Source organism: Chelonoidis abingdonii, chromosome 1 (genome assembly GCF_003597395.2).
Source record: "Chelonoidis abingdonii isolate Lonesome George chromosome 1, CheloAbing_2.0, whole genome shotgun sequence".
Classification (NCBI taxonomy): Eukaryota; Metazoa; Chordata; order Testudines; family Testudinidae; genus Chelonoidis; species Chelonoidis abingdonii.
The window spans coordinates 316,999,003-317,021,681 of record NC_133769.1 but is presented as its reverse complement, the minus strand read 5'-3'; the positions used below and the strand labels follow the sequence as shown (position 1 = coordinate 317,021,681).

The window sequence follows — 22,679 nt, the reverse complement described above, 5'->3', positions numbered from 1 at the left end:
TGCCCACCCAGATCCCAGGGGCTTCTCCCTCTGCCCCCAGGTCCTAACCTCCCAGTTAAAAGCAAAAACATAATGCATTTATGGAACAGAGATTAAAGAAGAGGAAGGAACAGTCAAGTCTATTTTAGCCACACATACATTAACTGTGACTCTCACAGGTCAGCCTATGTGAGGTGGTGGTTGTTCTTCCTGTCCCCTGGTGTGGCGCGGTAGGGATAAGGATGCAGACCCTGATGCCCTGTGCAATGTTGAGGTGTGTGGGGGTGGGCCCTGCTGATCAGCTTCTCCCTTCCCCCCGTCAGTGCCTCCTGCCCACTGGCCAGCCCCGCTTATCAGTTCCTTCCTCTCCCCTCCTCCCCAATGCCTCCCACCCGCTGGGAGGAAGAGGGAGGAGCATGGGCAGGAAGAGATGGAGTGAGGACAGGGCGCACTCGGGGGAGGGGTCAGAGTGGGGACAGATTGGGGATGGGGCTTTAGAGGAAGGGATGGAGCAGGGGCGAGGGCAGACCTGGGGAAATCAAGAAGTTGGCACCTGTAGCAGCAGCTACAGATAAGACACATAGAAGTACTGCTGTGGAAAGCGAAAGTTAAGATTCAGAACTCCCTTCTCTTGCTCCCCTAAAGCTTTATACTTGTGATAAATAAAGTGGGGAGATAGCTCCCTTTAATGGACACCCAGCCAACCAGTTATCTATAAAATCCCTCTTGGTAGCTGTTTTCTGCTTGCTTTACCTGTAAAGGGTTAAAAAGTCCCCCATGTAAGGGGAAAAAAAGTGATCAACTGACCAAAAGATCCAATGGGAAGGCTAGAACTTTTTTAAATGAGTGAAAGAACTTTCCTTTTGTCTGTTCTCTCTGGGCTGGAGGGACAGAGCAGCCATGCTATAAGCAGCTTTAAGCCAGGTATGGTCATAAATCGTCAGATCATGCCTAGAATTACTTATCTGAATTCCAAATGTATAAGAACTCAGAAGTGATCAGAATGTTTAGCTAGATGTGATTAGGTTTATTTCTGTTTATTTTTTAAGGCTTGTGAATCTTCTCTGTGCTAACCCCAGATGCTTTTGTTGCTTGTAACCTTTAAGCTGAACCCCCAAGAAAGAAAGCTATTTTGGGTGCTTAATTTTTGTAATTGTTTCTTTTAAGATCTAGCAAAAAGCCTAAGTTCCAGATGTATTTTTTCCTTTTTGTTTTTAATAAAATTTACCTTTTTTTTAAGAACAGGATTGGATTTTTGGTGTCCTAAGAGATTTGTGCATTAGCTGGTAGCCACAGCTAATTTCCTTTGTTTTCTTTCTCAGCTCTTCCCCGGGGGAGGAGTGAAAGGGCTTGAGGGTACCCCACAAGGAGAAATTCCCAAGTGCTCCTTCCTGGGTTCAAAGGGGTTTTTTTGCATCTGGGTGGTGGCAGTGTTTACCAAGCCAAGGTCAGAGAGGAACTGTAACCTTGGAGTTTAATACAAGCTTGGAGTTGCAAGTATTAATTTTTAAAAGCCTTGCAGGCCCCTACTTCCTGCAATCGGAATGACAGAGTGGGGATTCAGTCTTGACAATACTAGACATGTTTATTAACTCTTCGGCCTCGGAGTGCTTGGCACTGAATACTGGGACCATTTTCCACAGGCATGGTGATTGTTACCCTCAGGAGTGAGATATGTACAAAGGCACAGAGAGCACAGCTGCTGCTGACATCCCAAAGCCACTCAGGCCCGTATGCTGCTAGCCTGGGTACTGAAATGGTGCCAGCCGAAGTTATTGCTGACTGGCGTGGGAAAGTGTCCTACCTCAGAGGAAGAAATAAGGCTGCCATCCCTAGATCCCTTCAGGAGAGGATGGCAGAGTACTTCCATGAAAGTTTCATCAAGATGTCTCAGGAGGATTCAAGGGACATCCCTATGTACCTAAGCAAACTGCTCCACATGGCTCCCTGGCTTAACTTTACAGGGGAAGTGAAGCAGATAACAATACTGCTTCCATTTGTTGTACTGCTACCTGGTCTAGTAGGAGTAAATTAATGAAAAGTTGAGGGCTGTGTCCTGCTAAGCTGGGGAGGGGTGGCTCTAGCTTTTTTGCCGCCCCAAGTACAGCAGGCAGGCTGCCTTCAGTGGTGCACCTGCAGGAGGTCTGCCGGTCCGGCGGCTTCAGCATACCCACTGCCGACTTGCCACCGAATCCGCGGGACCAGCGGACCTCCCGCAGGCAAGCCACTGAAGGCTGCCTGACTGCCGCCCTCACAGGAACCGGCAGGGTGCACCCCCGTGGCTTGCTGCCCCAGGCACGTGCTTGGAGTGCTGGTGCCTGGAGCCGCCACTGAAGCTGGGGAAGCCATCACTGTAATGGGAAATAAATTTACACACATACTTGAGGTTCCTTCCCCTGCCTCAGGCTCACCTGTGCTCAACTGCTGGAACTGTCTGGACTGCAGTGGAGTATCAAATAGTCCTGGCTTGAGGCATGGCTGGAACCTCTGGCTACATGTCCCCCACCCTCATCCTTGCTGTTAATGGCAGGGGCCTGTGACTTGGGCTCCTCAAAGGTATCCAGAGTGGTGGTGGTAGGGAGTGTCTCTGTCAAGTCAGGATTGCTCATTGTAAAAGCAGCAGCTCTGTGGCTCGACACCGGATTGACTATTGGCCTCCCTGGCCTTCCGCTATGCCTGCCACAGTTCCTTTGCTTTCATGTGGCACTGCTGCTGATTCCTGTCGTAACCCCTTGCCCTGCCTCCTCAGTGCAGTCTTCTCATAGATGGCCACATTTCTATGGCTGGTCCATAGCTGTGCCTGCACAGCCTCTTCTCTTCACAGGCACAGGAGAGCCAATATCTCCTGTCTCCTCCAAGCCAGAGTGTGTCTGGCATGTGTAACTGGCATGGTCAGCTGGGCAGTGGCACAGAACAGCGAAGAGCTGCTGGGTGTGGTCACCAAGATGGACAATGGGGAAAAGGCATTTCAAAAATTTGTGTGGCTGTTAAAGGGGCATGGCTTCCACTGTCTGGGCAGTGAAGTTCACAGTTGTGACCCAAACGGTCTGTGTGGGGAATTGTGGGACAGCTGCTAGGGACAAAGTAACAGCTTAGATCTCAAATCATCAGAGGGAAGAAGAGGAGAGAGTCAAGCAGGAGACAGATCAGAAACTAGTAACTCTGCTATACAAAGGGTCAGAGTCATGGGCGGCACATACACCTCCCATTCAGGGAGGCTAGCCCCCTACCCTGCCCCATCTTCCCAAGCCCTGCCCCTACCCTGCCCCTTCTGCCCAAGGCCCCACCTCTGCTTTCACCTGCTGGGGCCAGAGGAGCTCCGAGCCCCACACTGTGGCTGGTGGAGCTCCAGGCCAACCCGTCTGAGCTGCCCCGAATCCCAGCTCCCTGAAGGAGTTCTGAGCTCTGCCATAGCCTGGACCTGGAGCTGTGGCGGGGAGTGTTAGCAGAGGTTTGGGGAGGCTTTGCCTCCCCCAGCCTCCATTATGCACTGCCCATGGACAGAGTCACTGTGGTGCTTGAAAATTCAGCGTCCACGCCCACAATTCAGATTCTGTGTTGACTGCAAAGTTCAGAGAATGGGCAGAACCTAACCCAGCTGCTTCCTTGTGGTTGCACTTCCAGGCTCCCAGAGCATGAGCTCTTCCCAGTCATTCACTTCCCAACACAGCAGGCCCTCTCTGTTAACGGGCTCTCTTTTGGGCCAAACACATGGGAAAAAACTTCTCCTTCTCTCTGCAATCCAATGAGACATTCCCAGAACAGGGGGCTTTCTTGACTACCTGCCTCCCCACCCAGTTGTCCAGGTTCCAGGTATGGGTTCCCAGAACACAGTTTCTTCTGGGCCAACCTTGGAAAATCAGGCAGCCATCTCCCCTTGTCCTGTGAGTGTGCTCCTAGAACATAAGGCTCCTTTTCTTGCCACTTGCTATGAGGGGTTGGATCCTAGAGGGTGGGTTTCTCTCACCCAGCTGTGAGGAGATATGGCCAGCAACACAGAAATGTTGCGATTTCACTTCCATGAACTGTTGTAAATACAGAGCTATTCCCAGCTCTAAGAGCATGGCACTGTCTGCACTACCTTTGCATACTGCAGTTAAAAAATGGTTTTCCTGGGCAGCTTAGCCCAGCTCCGCAAAGGTATTTAGGTTCCTAACTTTCCATTGATTTGTCCTAAGTCCAGTCAGAGGCAGCACAACCTAGACAAAACAGCCAGTATCTATCTGTGCCATTAGAGGAAAACTCCACAAGTATCAGGGAAAACAATCTTTAGTGCTGCTAGTGGCGCTTTGTGACTGGCTACAGAACCCAGCCAATTGTATGGTCAATTGTTGTGTGTCTCACTTTGTTAAACATGAAACTGGAAACATTCCCAGATGGTGCATCTTCCCCTCCAATGAGAAATCTCAGAGCATGAGGCTGAATGGGGCGATAATAAGAAAATACATTCCCAGTGACTGCTTAGGGAAGAGAATTCATTAACCATCATCTTGCTTTTTCTCTAGTTCTGAGTGGTCCCTGCTGCCTTTTTCCTCCTCCAAAATCAAGCTAGTTGATAGAAAGCAGGCAAATACAAAACCAAACAGCTGTGTGCCAGATGTGCAGTTCTACATGTACACGTGCCCTGCCAAGCCATTTATAGAGTATACTGGAGCCTAGTCCAGTGTTTTTTCTTCGGAACTGATCACAGAAAATATCCATTGCACAATAAAGAATCACGATTCTTCTTCCTATGATTCTCTTTATTCTGTACTCATGCGGTGTGTATAGGAGAGGGAAAATGGCAGTGGGAGAGATGACCTACATTCTGTTACACTAGTCATGCTACTTACTTACAACTCCAGACAGTTAACTCAGCTACTGAACACCTGAACTGTTCTCTCTGGAATATTAAGTAAATGGGGTTACCTAGGCAACTAGTAGTGTTCACGGGTAAGATTTAGAGTTCAAAATCATTCCAGTGTATTAGAATAATAATCTGGGTAATGGAACAGTGAGAGGATCCTAGTACAGAACTTGGCATGCACTGTTTTAATGAGAGGTTGTTTATAAAGGCCATTTAAAAAAGCTTAGCCAAGTGTAGGCCTCTTTGCAGACACCTAACACACAGGCACAATTGTTACACTGGGCAGTGTTTGAGAAAAAGAGAGAGGATGGTGCAGAAAAAAAAATGGAGGGGGGATGAAGAAACAGAAGTGCTTTCTTCATCTCGAAATACCTTCAGCCCTTTTCAGCTAGTGGATATGTTACATACACTATGTTTGGGGCTGAAAGAGTGAAGTGTAAGATCTCAGACCTCAGTATGCAGCTAATAAAATTAATGTAGTGTATGGGAGGTAGCATTGTCCAGTGGTTAGAGCGCAGGATTAGGCATCCGGAGACCTATGTTCTGGTCCCAGATCTGTTACTGCCCTTGATTGTTATTACAGCCTTGGGTCTCCATTTCTCCTTCTGTGAGATACCGATAATAACACTTACCTTCAGTTGGAAAGCACCCTGAGGTCTATGAACAGGACATGCTATATAATAGCTATGTGTGCCAGTGCAGCTGCTCACGGTGCTGGGGTTCCATCCGTTCCTGTGCACTGAGACATGAGGAGGGGGTTTGAACTAGCAGGGCTGAGCTCTGCAAAGCTACCCGGGGATTCTGCCCTACCATTCAAGGTTCAAATTTGGCAAATTCGGACCTTCAAGGAACATCATACTGCCTTTCTATAGAGTGTTTTTTTCCTATCCTCTGAGCCACCTCAACCTCCTTTTAGTGCTCTTACACACCACTGGGATCTATTTGCAACCTGAGCAACATGTGACCCCTGGAACTCCATAATAACCTTTTTACAGTTACTTTGCAGAGCAGAATTTCACTTTAACAATGCTGAATGCCCATCATTAGGCTCCAGAGTTGACCACTATTGATAAGAATAGGTAGAATTCACACTTATCTATCTGCAATTGTTTCTGTCGTCTGGCATAGGTAGGTGGACACTGCTGTATTGGGATGCATTTGGAAAATTTTTATTACCATTTCAAGGTCTGGAAATGTAATATTTTGACAATGAATGCTTGAATTTGCAGAAGATGATGAAGCCACCACCAGTGCTGGTATGGTGCCTGCTCCACAGCCCATGGAGTTCAATAGCAGGACTCCAGGCCCATGATGAATAGGCTGCTCCAAGGTGGTGAGACTGCTCAAGTATCACTGTAAAATTCAGTGTCAGTATGTGAAATACACGGCAACTCAGTCATCAGTGATCCCACACAATCCAAATGAAGCTCTCATTGCATTCGATTATGGACACTCCTAGTCCACACACGGTGCAAGGGGACATATTTAATAGGACGTGGTATCTTTTGAAATACTGCCAGCTGAATAACTCACCATTTTTGTTTCTTTACAGCATGCTTTATTTTTGGGCTTCTTGCTTTCCTTGCTTTACCACTGGCCATGGCTTTTACAGGTAAGCTGTCTATCAAAGACATTTAAAGAGAGAAGTTTGGTGGTATTATAAAACCCTATAGCAATGCCACCTGTGAAAAGATTAGTTTGAATCTGATTTATGACACAAGTGTACCTGACTTTGGTGATGTCACCAGATATGGTTGTTGAAGTCGTAAACTACATATTTGTCACTACATCTGTTTGTCCATATCATAAAATCACCACAGAGCTTGCTTTGGTTGTTGATATCTGCTTCGGCAATTCCTTGAGCTGGTGTGGGGTGTGCAGGTCATTATCAAAGCAGATTGGCAGAGTTATGTGGGAAAAGCATGCTGCATAGGAGTCAGACTTGTAATGATAAACTCCATCCTTTCCACTATTATTTTTCACCCTGTAAGCTTCTGGGGTGATATCCAGGCTTCAGATGCATGACCACAGCAGCCATTTATATGGGGAACCAGGAATTCTGGCCTTCTAACCCCAGTTCTGATGACTCCTTCTGTAGTTTTGGACAAACCACCTAATCTCTTTTCCTAAATTTCTCCATCTATGAAATGTGGCTCTTTTAATTTTCTTATCTACCTCACAGCAGTGTCAGGAAACTTAAATTAGTAGCAAAATACTGCTTACCTTACCCATTTGACAATCCTGTTGACTCCAATGGGATTATTCATATAGAATATCAGGGTTGGAAGGGACCTCAGGAGGTCATTTAATCAAACCCTCTGCTCAAAGCAGGACCAATCCCCAGACAGATTTTTACCCCAGTCCCCTAAATGGCCCCCTCAAGGATTGAGCTCACAACCCTGGGTTTAGCAGGCCAATGCTCAAACCACTGACCTATCCCTCCCCCTGAGGGTCAGATTAGCAATGACCTTGGGGGTTCTCCATCTTCTGCTGCATGGGGCAGCATTTGGCCGCGTTATTGGAACCTGAGTTGAAGATGAAAGCAACCATATAAGTGCTTAAATAATACTAATATTGATAATAAATAGCAAGAAACAGTTACAAAGGCAATTTCACCCAGAACTTGCATCCTGAATAAAAGACATAGTGCAAGTAGGATGACCAGATGTCCTGATTTTATAGGGACAGTCCCGATTTTGGGGTCTTTTTCTTATATAGGCTCCTATTACCCTCCACCTCCTGTCCCAATTTTTCACATTTGCTCTTTGGTCACCCTATGTGCAAAATAGAGTGCACTGTACAGTATATGTCCAGTATACGAATTCACCTCCAAACAGCCAGAAGAGTGAACTTCTCTTTCTGATCCACTGCACACTCTTCAGGCTGCAGTTGAAAAAATATTCATTTCAAACACAATTCACATGTCTCTAAGTATAAAGAAGGCTGGGTATGGCTGGACTCAGGTCTGAGCTACAAACTAAACAAACAAAAAGGTGAATGTTGCTCTTTCCTACAGTGGTTTGCACTATAGGAATAATTTCACAGTTAAAGTACTTTTATGAACACTGAGAAGTATGACAGGTTTCAGCGTGGTAGCCGTGTTAGTCTGTATCAGCAAAAAGAACAGGAGTACGTGTGGCACCTTAGAGACTAACAAATTTATTTGGGCATAAGCTTTTGTGGGCTAAAACCCACTTCATCAGATGCATGCAGTAGAAAATACAGTAGGAAGATATATATACACAGAGAACATGAAAAACCATACCAACTCTAATGAGACTAATCAATTAAGATGAGCTATTATCAGCAGGAACAAAAAAAATTTTGTAGTGATAATCAGGATGGCCTATTTCAAACAGTTGACAAGAAGATGTGAGTAACAGTAGGGGAAAATTAGCATGGGGAAATAGTTTTTACTTTGCGTAATGACTCATCCACTCCCAATCTTTGTTCAGGCCTAATTTAATGGCATCCAGTTTGCAAATTAATTCCAATTCTGCAGTTTCTCATAGGAGTCTGTTTTTGAATTTTTTTTGTTGAAGAATTGTGACGTTTAGGTCTGTAATTGAGTGACCAGAGAGGCTGCAGTGTTCTCCGACTGGTTTTTAATGTTATAATTCTTGACATCTGATTTGTGTCCATTTATTCTTTTGCATAGAGACTGTCTGGTTTGGCCAATGTACATGGCATAGGGGTATTGCTGGCACATGATGGCATATATCACATTGATAGATATGTAGGTGAGGGAGCCTCTGATGGCATGGCTGATGTGATTAGGTCCTATGATGGTGTCCCCTGAATAGATATGTGGACAGAGTTGGCATTGGGCTTTGTTGCAAGGACAGGTTCCTGGATTAGTGTTTTTGTTGTGTGGTTACCGGTGAGTATTTGCTTCAGGTTGGGGGGCTGTCTGTAAGCAAGGACTGGCCTGTCTCCCAAGATCTGTGAGAGTGAGGGATCGTCCTTCAGAGAAACTGCAGAACTGGAATTAATTTGCAAACTGGACACCATTAAATTAGGCTTGAATAAAGACTGGGAGTGGATGGATCATTACACAAAGTAAAAACTAGTTCCCCATGCTAATTTTCCCCCTACTGTTACTCACACCTTCTTGTCAACTGTCTGAAATGGGCCATCCTGATTATCACTGCAAAAGTTTTTTTTTTCTCCTGCTGATACTAGCCCACCTTAATTGATTAGTCTCATTAGAGTTGGGATGGCAGCATCCATTTTTTCATGTTCTCTGTGTATATATATCTTCCTACTGTATTTTCCACTGCAAGCATCCGATGAAGTGTGCTGTAGCTCATGAAAGCTTATGCCCAAATAAATGTGTTAGTCTCTAAGGTGCCACAAGTATTCCTTGTTCTTTTTGAGATGTATGAGTGCTCCAATATCTTATTTCAGACTCTTGCTTCTTGGTCTATTTTAAACAAGGAGACTATTGGTTGCAGGTCCATCCCCAGACTTAGAGAGTTCAATGAGGAGCTGAATGTGCAATATGGATTTAGTCTCCCATAAGTAGGGACAGACCCTGTCAGCTGGAAACCAAATCTGAAAGACCCTCATTCTCTCCCTTCATTGTCTCACCAGCCTGCTTCTTTGGAGTCAGGATGGAGGATGGGGAAAGTCTGTCATAACAAGAGGCAACCTTATTCTGGAGGGGCTGTTCAAGGCTCCATAGTTAAAGTTAAGTTGAGTTTTCACTTAAAGTAGGGACTCAGGTAGGATGAATGGCCTAGTGGGTAGCACACTAGATTGAGATGTAAGAAACCTGGATTCTGTTCCTGGTTCTACCACAACATCCTGTGTGACCATGAACATGTTTTTTAGTCTACCCTGCTGTTCAGTTCCCCATTTGTAAAATAGGGATAGTGCTTTCTCTACCTCACAGGAGTGTGATGAGGATAAAACCATGTAGTGACTGTGAGGTGCTCAGATACTACAGGAGTGAGGGGCCATGTAGCCAGGGAAATAGCTATGTTATGCATGAACAAGGCATCATTTCCTTCCCAAAATTACAGCACTCATTCTCAGAGTACTGAATGCAGGTCTAGAAATGCACAATTCAGGCACCTTAATTCAACCTTTTAGTGATACCACATGGGAACGAAAATGTGTCTTCAAAAGTCAATTTAATCTAATCTGGGAACATATTAGTATATGTTCTGAGCCATATATTTAGTATATGTTCCCAGATACTGAATGCACTGATCGTAGCTATATGGCTATTGCAGGGGAGGGCAAACTATGGCCCGGGGGCTGGATCTGGCCCGTCAGGGCTTTCAGTCCTGCCAGCAGGATTGCCAGCCCCATAGCACAGCGAGGCTAAGGTAGGCTCCTTGCCTGCCCTGGCCTTGCACCACTCCCAGAAGCAGCTGGGACCACGTCCCTGTAGCCCGGGCAGAGGACTCCATGTGCTGCCCTTGCCTGCAGACTCTGTCCTTCGCAGCTTCCATTGGCCGGGAACGAGGAACTGTGGCCAATGGGAGCTTTGGGGGTGGTACCCACAGGTGAGGGCAGTGCACGGTGGAGCTGCCTGCCCTGCTCTGCCCCACCCCACCCCACCCCACCCCCAGGAGCCACTGCCAGACATACATCAGTACAGGACAGGGTTTGCATTGTTTGGATGCCTCAATTGTGCATTTCTGTATCTTAAGCTGTCTGGAGTTTTTTGAGTTTCATCATAACTTTGGGTTTTCTGGTTTTGTACTGATTATTTTGGGGTAATTACCACATTCCTGTAATGTTGTTTTTACCTTTAAGTTACTGATATATGCTCTCAGGCTTAACTGTCCCTTAACACATGTATTTGTCTATGAGTTTATTTAGACTTGATTGCTGCTTCAGCTACCAGAGAGTTCCAGCCCCAAGGCTCTGGCAGAGAGTCTTGGCACCATCAGTAGTTAACAGAATCAAATGGAGGCAAGAGCACGGTTAGGGCAGTCAGGTTAAGAAGATGGTGCCATTAAATGTTATTGCCATGCACTTTGGGTTTGTCTACACTATTGGTCTGATTTTCATCTTGGGTAGACATGCCCACTGCAGCTCTGCTAGTATGCTTAAAACAGAAGTGTAGCCAGGGCCGGCTCCAGGAACCAGCTAAGGAAGCAGGTGCTTGGGGTGGCCAATACAAAGGGGTGGCACTCCGTCCGCTGTGGGGGGCGGGGGCGCGTCTGGGTCTTCAACGGGAATTCGGTGGCAAGTCCCTCAGTCCCTCTCTTTCCCTTTGAGCTGCTGCCGAAGTGCAGCAGAAGTGGAAGAGAGGCAGTGAAGGACCCGCCACCAAACTCCTGCCTAAGAATGGAGTGGCGCGATTGAGCTTGGGGCCGCAGAATACCTGTAGCCAGCCTGGAGTGTAGCCATGGATTTGAGAGGGACTAAGCCTCCCCCTGCCCCGAGTATGTGCCTAGAGTCTCAGATGGGATTGTACTTGGGCAACTGGCCCATCCCACTGCTTGCACCGCCATGGCTATACTTCTAGTTTTAGCATGCTAGCTTGATTAGAGCTAGCCTGTGTTTGTGTACCCAAGCTGGAAATTACATTGCCAGCTCCAGTGTAGACATAACCTATGAACCAGATTCATATGCTGCCCCTGGCCTCCGCTGTATGCCCACTGGGTGCTACTGCAGAGACTATGTGTCCCAGACAGTCAGGAGATGCATTGATTCAGCATCTCTCGAAAACTTATCCTGACTGATCTCTTATATAGACCTGGCCATCACCTAAAACTGTTGCCTACCCCGAGGGAGAGTGGTGATGGGGTGAATGCGACAGGACTGCAGGGACCCAGGCTAGTGCAGGGAGGTGTCATTTACACCATGGCATAATTTACACATTGGCAGCCAGCCTTCAAAAATGGAATGGGGGCTAGAATCTGTTGTTAATACCCTACCCCCTTCTAGTAATAAATTTTAATGTATGAAACTTCGAGGTGAAAATGTGGCATTTATTCTATGGGATTAGCCTAGATCTGTGGGTAACTTCTCACATCAGATGCAGAGTCCTTTTTTCATGACTTGCTGAAATTAAGAGACCATCAGTGTAATACAGCGTTGTCACAGGATAATGGTTTCCAACAGCTACATATCTGCGAAGGCATTTTAAGGAAAATTAAATGTCAAGTCGAAATGCAGACATTTATTATCTAAGCAAGGGACTCGAGTTCTCTGATAACATTCTGTTACAATGATTTCTCACAATAACTTGATTTCTATTGATCTGATTATTGATGTGCATTCAATCATTTTGGCCTTAGTCAAAAAGAGTATTTCTAGAAATTTATCTAATATTAACAGATCTGTAACTATGCAAATAATAGTGAAGATCAATATTCATGAAGAATAGCCAATAATTCCTAACTATAAAAATTTGAGATCTTTTCAACCACTTGGTTATTTATCTACTTTCAAATTTTAACAAGTAGGAATGAAATTTTGTCATTAAAAATTCCAAAAAGCAAAGCTAGAGATGGAGTGACCCTTTAGAACAGAGTCCATCTCCCTGACCACGGAGAATTGTTCCTGGCAGCACATTTCCCACACTTTGTCCAGACTGCAGTGGAGTCAGGAAGCCCCGGGAGTGCTCCCAAGGTCCGAGCTTCTTGGTTCACAGTCTGCTGAGGAGCTGGACAGACAACCTGGCAGGAAACAGCTCAGGGTCCATCCAAAGTTGTTGAAATTGTTGGAATTTTTCTGACCAGCTCTATATTTAATAATACACTGAACAAAAGATGAGCAGAGCCATAAAAACATGCACCTGGCTCAAATGAGTAACCCCATAATCTTGATATTGTGACCTTTGTTCTATTTCTTCCCCTCTCTGCCTTTTGTTTGTTCATTATCCTCATTTGTGTTGTGTTTGATGCAAAGCTCATTTAATTCAGTCCCCCGACCTTAATGTTAATTGGATCAGAAGCGTATTTGTAAGCACTATACTGCATCTTTATTTTTTTCTGTAAAGCATATACTGACATTTTGGTCACTTAAGGTAATAAATGATACTATATTTTTGGTACTCAGGAATGAAGTTTTTGGAAGACTGTCCACTTCAACCACTAATTCCCTTATATCTGTTGGTGGGTGGTGTTGTCGGCAGTTTAAAGGTACTGTGCATTGTGTATGAAAAATGTTTTATGTGCCAAGACTTTGACATTATAAAGTATGCTTTAAGTGAGCTGTGTTCAGACAGGATACTTAAGAATTTACATTACATTCTTATGGTTAATTGAGAGCTAGACAACTGAATGATATCACAGATTAATAATTCCTTGCTGGACCACAAAATAGGCATATTTAACTCCAAAGTAAGAGGCATTGATCCTGTGGAAATGTTCTGCTACGATTTGATTTCTGTTTTATCAAATGATAGATCTAGAATGAATAAATGGATGTTAGTACAGGAAAGTAACAACTTCTCACTATACAGTACCATGAGGGACCCGCTGGTGCATTCAGGAGAACAGAGTAATTGTGTATCTCAGCCAATCAGAGAACATCTGAGCCATAAAAGGACAATGGTTTCTGGTTGGCTGAATTTTATTTCTTTTATCAATGAGGACAGGTGAACCAGGTAGCAATCTCAGTGGCTGGCACAGATGTAAGTGATTAATGTAACATCACATGCTGCATGTAAATGATGCTAGAACTTTGTAAGGTTGGAAATCCTGTACTAGTGGTCTGATCTCCCTAGACACAGAGTGAAGATTCTTGCCCTGAAGCCTCTCTAGGAATTAACTGAAACACTTAAATAACAGCTAGATTAAAACAGGTAGCTTTATTTAGTCAACAGATTGTAACAATCAGAGTCAGCATCTGTTCTGAAATGTATCTGCCCCTGCTTTGGAGACTGACTGGAGAGGACTTCAGCTGTCAATGAGCCTTATTCACCTTGCCCTGCACAGTATGTAGTTATTCCCACCAATGCAAAGTGGGCATAAAATACCACCAAATCAAAACAGTTGCATTACACATGTTTCATGCACTCCCTTTGCCCTGGTGGAAATGACTACACCAGGTGCAGGGCAATAATGAATCAGGCTCTCTCTCTTCTAATAATCCCCCTCAGACCCTGCTCCTTCTCTTGAGGAGACAAACTGAACAAAACAATAGTGAAGCTGTTTCTCTGGTCTGAACTACTCTACAAATCTCATTGTGCCAGTGTGTGCTTGTCTGACAGGGTTATCCCTGTAGCTGGGTGACATCCCAGGTAATGACGGAAACTGTAATGCTGTAACACAATCTATAACAGGGGTGGGCAAACTACATCTTGTGGGTCGGATCCAGCCCACCAGCCATTTTAAGTCAGTCCTCGAGCTCCTGCTGGGTAATGGGGTCTGGGGCTTGCCCCACTCCAGTGCTCCGGCACTCCAGCTGGGGAACAGGGTCAGGGGTCACTCCATCCAGCTCCTGGAAGCAGTGGCATGGCTCCCCTCCAGCTCTTATGTGCTCCAATGGCCCCCTCCAGCACTCCAATGGAAGCTGCAGGGGCCGTGCCTGCGGGTGAGGCAGCATGCAGAGCTGCCTGGCCATACCTCTGTGTAGGAGCTGGAGAAGGGACATGCCACTGCTTCCAGGAGCTGCTTGAGGTAAGTGCCACCCAGAGCCTGCACCCCTGAGCCTCTCCCCACACCCCAACCCTGATCCCCCTCCTGCCCTCCAAACCCCTCGATCCCAGCCTGGAGCACTCTCCTGCACCCCTCATTTCCAGCCCCACCCCAGAGCCAGCACCCCCAGTTGGAGCCTGCATCCTTTCCCACATCCCAACCCCCTGCCCCAGCCCTGATTCCCCTCCCACCTTCCGAACCCCTTGTTCCCAGCCCAGAGCACCCTCCTACACCCCAAACTCTTCATCCCCAGGCCCATCCCAGAGCCCGCATCCCCAGCCGGAGCCCTCACCAACCCCCCACCTGCAACCACTCCTCAACCCCAGCCTGGAGTCACTTCCTGCATCCTGAACTCCTCATTTCTGGCCCCACCCCAGAGCTCACACCTCCAACCAGAGCCCACACCCCAACCCCAATTTTGTGAGCATTCATGGCCCACCATACAATTTCTATTCCCAGATGTGGCCTTTGGGCCAAAAAGTTTTCCCACCCCTGATCAGTAACCGTGTAGTGCCCTCTACTCTGCAAACAAAAAACCATGGCAAATGCCCCTAATTATGTCATGAAGTTGCTTGCTGGCACAGGTAAGGTTGTCGTGTAACAGAGACTATGGTATATATGGTACGGTATTCCCAATTAGCTATTCCATTTAGTCTCCCTCACTTTTCCAGGGAGAATCTGATTGAGGTAGGAGTCCCCTGCTGTGAGAAACTAATGTTCCAGGCAAGGGAAGCCTGTCTCCTGAAGTTAAGGCTGTCAGTCTCTTACCTGAGAACAGTAGCATTGCACGCTGCTACACTCCCCTTATGCATGTCTTTTGCCCCTTTTTTGTGCCAGGATCAATGAAGAGGGAAAAGGCAGAGAACCTTCTTGCTAAGAGGTCTCTACGCACCCTACACTTGCCCAGCATAGATTCAGTATATGGTCCCACTAATGAGAAATGAATAGTCCCTATCAAGGTGCTGTGGTCAGTATCTTCAGCAAAATATGTGAATGAGGAAAAGAAAGTACTTAAGCTTGTTGGAAATCATTTGCTGTGCATGAATTCCACCGGTTAAATGCTCAGTCATTTGATTGCTCAGCTGGACTTTCCTGCAGCGATAGCATAATCAGAGGATTAGATTAATAACAGCTAAGTTTTCCTTTAGGAAAATTAAATTGGAATGTAGTTTTTTTTACTGTAATGACCTGCGACCCTCAGCAACAATGCTGACTTCCACAATTTTGATATGATTGCTTGAAACTTTCCTAATATTGTTGACCATAGATTAATAAAGATTTTAATTAGTAATAAAATTGTGCTAGCCATAAGTGATTAGCCTGTCGTCAGTTCTCATTAAATATGACACTAAACGTGGGTCCAATGCTGCTCCTACTGAAGTCAATCAGGACTCTGCCTTTGGCTTCAATGGAACAGGATTGGGCCTATATTTTGTAATGTGGTGACCTACTTGATTTTAATAATTTGATTAGAATAGTTCATGTTTTAACATAGCCCCTCAAATAACACCTTATATATCAGCTTAAATCCAATTGGCTCAATTCCACCCTCGGTTATACTCATGTGTAAGAACACAAGAATGTCCATACAGGGTCAGACCAATGGTCCATCTAGCCCAGTATCCTGTCTTCTAACAGCAGGCAGTGGCAGATGCTTCAGATCAAATGAACAGGGCAATACTGAGTGATCCATCCCTTGTTGTCTAGTCCCAGCTTCTGGCAGTCAGAGGTTTAGAGACTGCCAAGGCATAGGGTTGCATCTCTGACCATCTTGGCTAATAGCCATAGATGGACCTTGCCAAGCTGTCCTGCAGTGGCTCAAGAGCATAAGTACCAGCCTCAGGGTAGACTGTTAAGAACCAGGGCACAAACCCCAAATTGGTGGTGAGCTCTATACTTGGGGCTTGTCTACACTACACAGTTAGGTCAACATAAGGCAGCTCATGGTGACCTAAGTATGTCAATGTCTACACTACAGCCTTCCTCCCACCAGTGTAGATGCCCTGCTACACCTACATAATAACCCACCTCAGTGAGAGGCATAAGGCTTACGCTGGTGTAGTTAGAGCGGTGCAGTGTCTGTGTAGTAGGCTGGAGCACCTAGGGAAAAAAATTAGCGGGTGCTCAGCACCCACTGGCAGCCAGCCCTCTCCTCCCCCGCAGCACCTCCCATCCGCTGGTGGCCTTGCTGATCAACTCCTCCCCCTCCCACCCAGCGTCTCCCACCCACTGTGGTCAGCTGTTTTGCAGCATGCAGGAGGCTCTGGGAGGAAGAGAGAGGAGCAGGGAGCTCAGGGAAGGAGGCTGAATTAAGCAGGGCAGGGGTGGGAACAGTTGGGGTGGGGACTTGGGGGAAGAGGGGATGGGGCCTGGGGTGGAGTGGGGGCAAAAAGAGGCGGGACAGGGGTGGGGGTTTGGGGGAAAGAGGCAGATGGGGACAGGGCCTGGGGCAGAGTGTGGGGTTGAGTACCCCTGGGCCTGAATGAAGCCGGCACCTATATGCCACACAGAGGCAGCTCTAGGTATTTTGTCGCCCCAAGCACAGCAGGCAGGCTGCCTTCGGCAACATGCCTGCGGGAGGTCCCTGGTCCTGCGGATTTGGAGACATGTCTATGGGAGGTCCACCAAAACCACGGGACTAGCGGACCCTCCGCAGGCATGCTGCCGAAGGTAACCTGCCTGCCGCCCTTACGGCAACCGGCAGAGTGCCCCCCGTGGCTTGCTACCCCAGGCATGCACTTGGCGTGCTGGTACCTGGAGCTGCCCTTTGTGCCACAATATTGTTTTAATTTTGCTGGATGCTTTTATAGGGGCCAGTCCTGACCATTCTGGGCAGTTCTTCAGAGTTGCTGAGTGCTCTCTGCTTTTGCTGAAATCTATAAGAGGTGAAGGGCTCAGCACCTCGCAGAGTTGACCCCTTAAAGCCAGTGGCTCTGTTTATTCACTTTCTTTGTCTCTACAACAAACAGGTGACTCTTCTGCTTTATGACTCCACCAGGATGCGGCAACTGCTTTCCAAATCTGTTGTGATTGATGATGATGACGATGATGAATATCCGTGGCGGCAGAATGCTCACAAATACTACATCCATGTTATGCTCAGCCTCTTCCTCTTTATCTGGTTCATACTCGGGAACTATTGGGTGTTTTCTGTCTACCTGCCAAATTTCATTCCACCTTTCCACCAGCCCCAGGATTATTGTGATAAAACCCTGTACATTTTTGCTGTTGGAGTTCTTATCATTAGTCATACTGTGCTGTTTTTGCTTATCTTTTGTAGCTTCTGTATATATTGTTTTTCTAGACGAAGATATGCTGCAGAAGAGGATTAAAAGCCATAGAAACTAAACCACAGCTGTTAGGTAAAGGGAGTCCAATGAAAAACAAAAGGCAATAATTTACCAGTGTATGTGTGTGTGTATGTGTGTATATATATATATAAAAAAATTCCCCTCTCACCCCTATGGGTGGTATGTGTCTTCCTCAACCTCGGGTCCTCTACCAGAGGCCTGGGAGTTTGAGGGTTCTGCGCAGTATCTTAGCTAGGACCCATAGGTTCAGTATTGAGAAGGTGAGAGTGACATGTGCGCGCCGCGGTCTGGACTCCATGCCTGGGCATTGTGGACTGTGAGTGTGTGGACCTTACAGTGGCTGGACGGGCTGCCTCCCGGCATGGCGGCCTGCATCACTCGCCGGGAGGCACTGAGCTCCCGTCTTTGCCGCGGGTCTCATCGGCGCGTGCGCCCTGTGCAGCAGAGGTGCGCCGTTCTCGGCAGGCTGTAGCTGCCCCGGCCGTACTGGACAGTGTGGCATTGCGTGTTCCGGCATCCCTGCCCCGCGTAATGGGCCTAGACCTCCCAGACAGCTGGAGATTCACGAAGTTGTTGGAGTGCACAGGGCTAAGAATTCTGTGGAACTTCCAGTCCAACTGGAAGGCAACAGGTACTCTGGCCAGTCCAGAACATCGGGTAATAGAACAAGACCAGAACGCGGTGGTGATAGATATCAGCAGTCAAGTGAACAGCCAACAATCAGGAAGAAGAATATGGAGAAGCTGGAGAGTACCAGGGCCTGAAGAGGAACTAGAGAGGAATGTGGAAATGAAGCCAAGAGTGGTCTCCAGTGGGTGGTAGGACACTCGGGGCTTGACTCCTAAGCTGGGGATGGCTCCACAGAATCCAGGGAAACAACATCAGAGCTCATCTGCCAAAAGAGTGCAGTGCTTAGAAAGCTACCTGTGGACGTTTTTACCTGCTGTTCAGGTGCCTCCCCCAAAAAGTCAGAAATAGCTACGTATATACAGACAATTTATGATTGTATTTGAATATTAATTTACATTTCCAGATTCAATGTGTTCCCTTGCTTTCCTTATTATGATTTAAAAGAATAATGTTTTATTTTTATTTTTATTTTAAGGAGGCTGCCAAAATTAGATACTAGCAAGAGCAAAAGAAAATTCCACTAATAGGTATGCTTGAGATGATATAAAATATATGCCTTGACTACATTGTTTGGATTTAAAGGGTTTAGCCTGGCACTTATTAATGTTAATGGGACTTTTGCCATTGACTTACAATCGGAGCCAAGCTTATCATTCGAAAACAGGCATTTTTTTTTTTTGTTTTTATGGTTGGTTTATTTTTGTTTATTCCCTGAAGGACAGAGCTGCATGTTGAAAATAAAAAAAAATTAGCTTTAGCTTTTTATTTAATAGACTGGTATTGAACAATATATTAAATATTGTGAGCAATTTCTTAGAATTTTTCATGCGCGGAAATTTGGATTTGGCGATGACCAAATATATAATTATTCTCCTTAAAGAGTACTGCTAAAAAAATCAATTTCAGTGTATTGTTAGAAGTCTTTAAAGTATTCACCTTTGAATGTACTGATCCATTTAGAGGTTTAAAGACAAAGATCATTGCTATGTTTCGTTGACGATGAAATTTGCAATAATTTTACCATCACTTGATCTTGACATATTTTTATACAAATTAGTCTGGGTTCAAGCTTCTTGGATGGCAGTTTTCTTTCTATTAATGGGTTGCAAATTTAACCAAATGAGCTCTTCTCTAGGTCATGTAAACTTCCTTTCATATTTTCTGCAAGTTGTTTCAAAATAAATTAAATTAAGATAGAAATGTTTCAATTCAGAATATGACAGCCATATTTCAGTAGAAAAGATATTGATCAGCCCACTTTCCACAGAAGGAACTTCTGCACACCAGCCACTGGATCCAAAAACAAATTTACTAATTTTCTTTAAAGGCATTTCCTGGTGAATGTGTCATACAATTCTTTAAACGATAATAAAATTGGTGGGGGAAAGGTGTCTCAGGGAGTTCCTAAATTTGATTTTAGCCTTAAGGCAGATTTTATAAGATAGTAAATTAAACCCTTTGGAAAAAAGGTATTTAATAGAAGCCACTCAGCACTACCGCTTAACTGGAGCATCTAAGGAGGGTAATACCAATACTAACAAAGCTCTGACAAAGACGAAAGGGCGTAGCAGGCATACTGTCTGAACCAGGAGAGGGATTGGAAAAAAGGAAATTCTGGAGAACTTCATTCTGCAACCGAGTCCCCAGGAAGTGATCATACAGCAGAGTAGATGTGCAGCATATTGTCGATTGAGGAGCAGGTTCAGTTAAAAATGTTGGATGGGTGGGCATATAGCAAGGCTCACTACAATCGATGGATTGCAGTTATCACCGGAGTTGGGTACCACGGGGAACTGAAATGAACTCAGTTGACCTTCCAAGAGATGGGAAGATTTTATAGTTGAAAAGGCTTGGCCGGCACATGGAGAAGAAAGGCCAGGATACCGAGAAGAATGGAAGACATGTTGTGATTGCACAATCTATATGAGGCGAAGGATCTATCAATCAAGCTGATCAAGGTGAATATCATAATAAACCTATATTTTACATTCTCTTGCTATTGCAACAGATAACATTCATGATTGCAGTATGCGTTATTTTTAAGTTAAGAACCATTTCATTATCGCTTCACTAAATCCAGTCAGTCATTTGTTCTCTTTCATTCACATCTAGCCCTGGTAGACGTATACTAGGATGATCAGTGGTTTTTGAACCAAAGTGGGTTCAGAGGTGGGTGTGGAAAGGATCTAAGAAGCCCTGGCTGCCTTTCTTATACGACAGGAGACATCCATTATACACCAAGTAGGGGAATAGCAGGCACATTTACTGCTTAGTTCTGTTGATAATGTCTACACTTTGGAGCTGATGGGTGTGAGTCTAGCTTCAGGTAGACATACTCATGCTAGCTCCCATTTGATCTAGTGTTGCTAAAAATAGTAATTCTACCCATGGGTGTATGGACAATGGCGAACAGAAAGGATCCTAGCTGCCTGCCTGGACCCTTGAGAATACATCTTTGGGGAGGTTAGCCCATTCTGCCTTGTAACACTGCATGCTACCAGTGTCTACACTGATTATTCTTAGTTACTGGCCAATGAAACTAGTGAGAATATGCGTATGTGAGCTGAGAATCACACACCCAAGCTTCAGTCTAATAGATAGCCTGGGTGGCACTATGGTCCCTGAGAGTTGCTAAAAACAGGTGCGTAGAGGGCAAGGCCCTCGTCTCAGATGCTCTCTCTCTCCAGCTGCGTGGTATATCTAGCGGAGCTGGTTAATCGATATTCGGAGCAGGGGCTCTGGAGAAGGAAGGTGGAGCAGGGCAGTCGAAAGGAAGGAGGTCTAGAATCATAAGACGAGTAAAGCACAGGTGTTCAGAGTCTGCAAGACAGTGGAGGAGTGGGGACTGTGTGGGGTATGAATTGCAGCTGCACGAAGTGTAGAGGGTGACGCGGGTGGTCCTTGCGAGTCTATCTCTGAAGATTGCTGCACGAATAAAAATGGGCGGCAAAATGACTAGGAGAGAGAGCGTGCCATTGTGCGGCGAGTTTGGTCGCACACAAGGCAAGTGTGAGGAGTGGGGACGGCTCTATGAAGGCAGAGTTGGATGAGCAGATACTCCTGACCGCCTGCAAGTATGGTTGAATTGATCCATGCACGCCATACATTCACACAGATAGCACTATCAAATAGGTTACATATTTCTGAGTTACTCAAGGTCATATACGAGTAAGGGCAGGGCCTTGACTTCCATAATACAGGTCTTCAGACAGTAGCTCCCATCAACTGGTTGGTGCCTCGTCACATGAAGTACGAATATCCAGGAATCTACACTAAAGATCTTTTATATGATTGAAAGTTGCTCAAAACCGAAACCACGGGGACTAGCGGGACCCGCCGCCAGCATCGTGCGAGGCCTAACCACGTACTCTGCCATTCCTCTCTACACAGCAAACAGGCATGAGTGGCCACCCAGTGAGTGTTACTCTTTTGGTGTCTATTTGTCAATACGCCTACTTAAATGGGATCCCTAGAGTGTTACTAATGTCGTGAACTGTGGCCAATCTATTGTTTCTTAATTTTACCTGACAGTTATTGCGTATAATCATTTTACTATAGTTATGTGCACTATCATGACTTAGTATGACTGATAGAGCTGCACATTCTATCAGCTGACCTTATAAATTATTTTCTCTTGCTTTTTCTGCTAGAAACTAGTCCTTAGTAAAGAATAATGATAGAGAGAGGAAAACTCAAGCACCTCGCAGAGTACCCTTAACCAGTGGCTCTGTTATTCACTTTCTTTGTCTCTACAACAAACAGGTGAGCTCTCTGCTTCTATGACTCCACCAGGAGCGGCAACTGCTTTCAAATCTGTTGACTGATCGATGATGACCGACGATGAATATCCGTGGCGCAGAAGCTCACCAAATACTACATCCATGTTTGCTCAGCCTCTTCCTCTTATCTGTTCAACTCGGGAACTATTGGGTGTTTTCTGTCTACCTGCCAAATTTCATTCCACCTTTTCCACCAGCCCCAGGATTATTGTGATAAACCCTGTACATTTTTGTGTTGGTTCTTATCATTAGTCATACTTGCTGTTTTTGCTTATCTTTTGTACTCTGTTAGATAGTTTGCTAGACGAGATATGACTGCAGAGAGATTAAAAGCCATAGAAAATAAAACCACAGCTGTTAGTAAAGGCGAGTCCAATGAAAAACAAAAGGCAATAATTTACCAGTGTATGTGTTGTGTATGGCTGTATATATATATATAAAAAATTCCTCTCACCCTATCGGGTGGTATGTGTCTTCCTCAACTCGGGTCCCTACCAGAGCCTGGGACAGTTTGAGGTCTGCCAGTATC

At 45.6% G+C, this 22,679-nt stretch overlaps 1 protein-coding gene across 1 annotated transcript in view; it reads left to right on the top strand.

Annotated features, from left to right (window-relative positions):
- TMEM272 (transmembrane protein 272) overlaps window positions 1–17,865 on the top strand; it is a 37,774-nt gene extending 19,909 nt beyond the window's left edge. Inside the window, exons 3-5 of the mRNA XM_032783968.2 lie at window positions 6,378–6,437; window positions 12,848–12,930; window positions 17,400–17,865. Of these exons, the coding sequence (XP_032639859.1) occupies window positions 6,378–6,437; window positions 12,848–12,930; window positions 17,400–17,762 (506 nt within the window). The 3' untranslated portion in view covers window positions 17,763–17,865. The remainder of the gene's footprint in view (window positions 1–6,377; window positions 6,438–12,847; window positions 12,931–17,399) is intronic.
- Window positions 17,866–22,679: the final 4,814 nt, after the last annotated feature.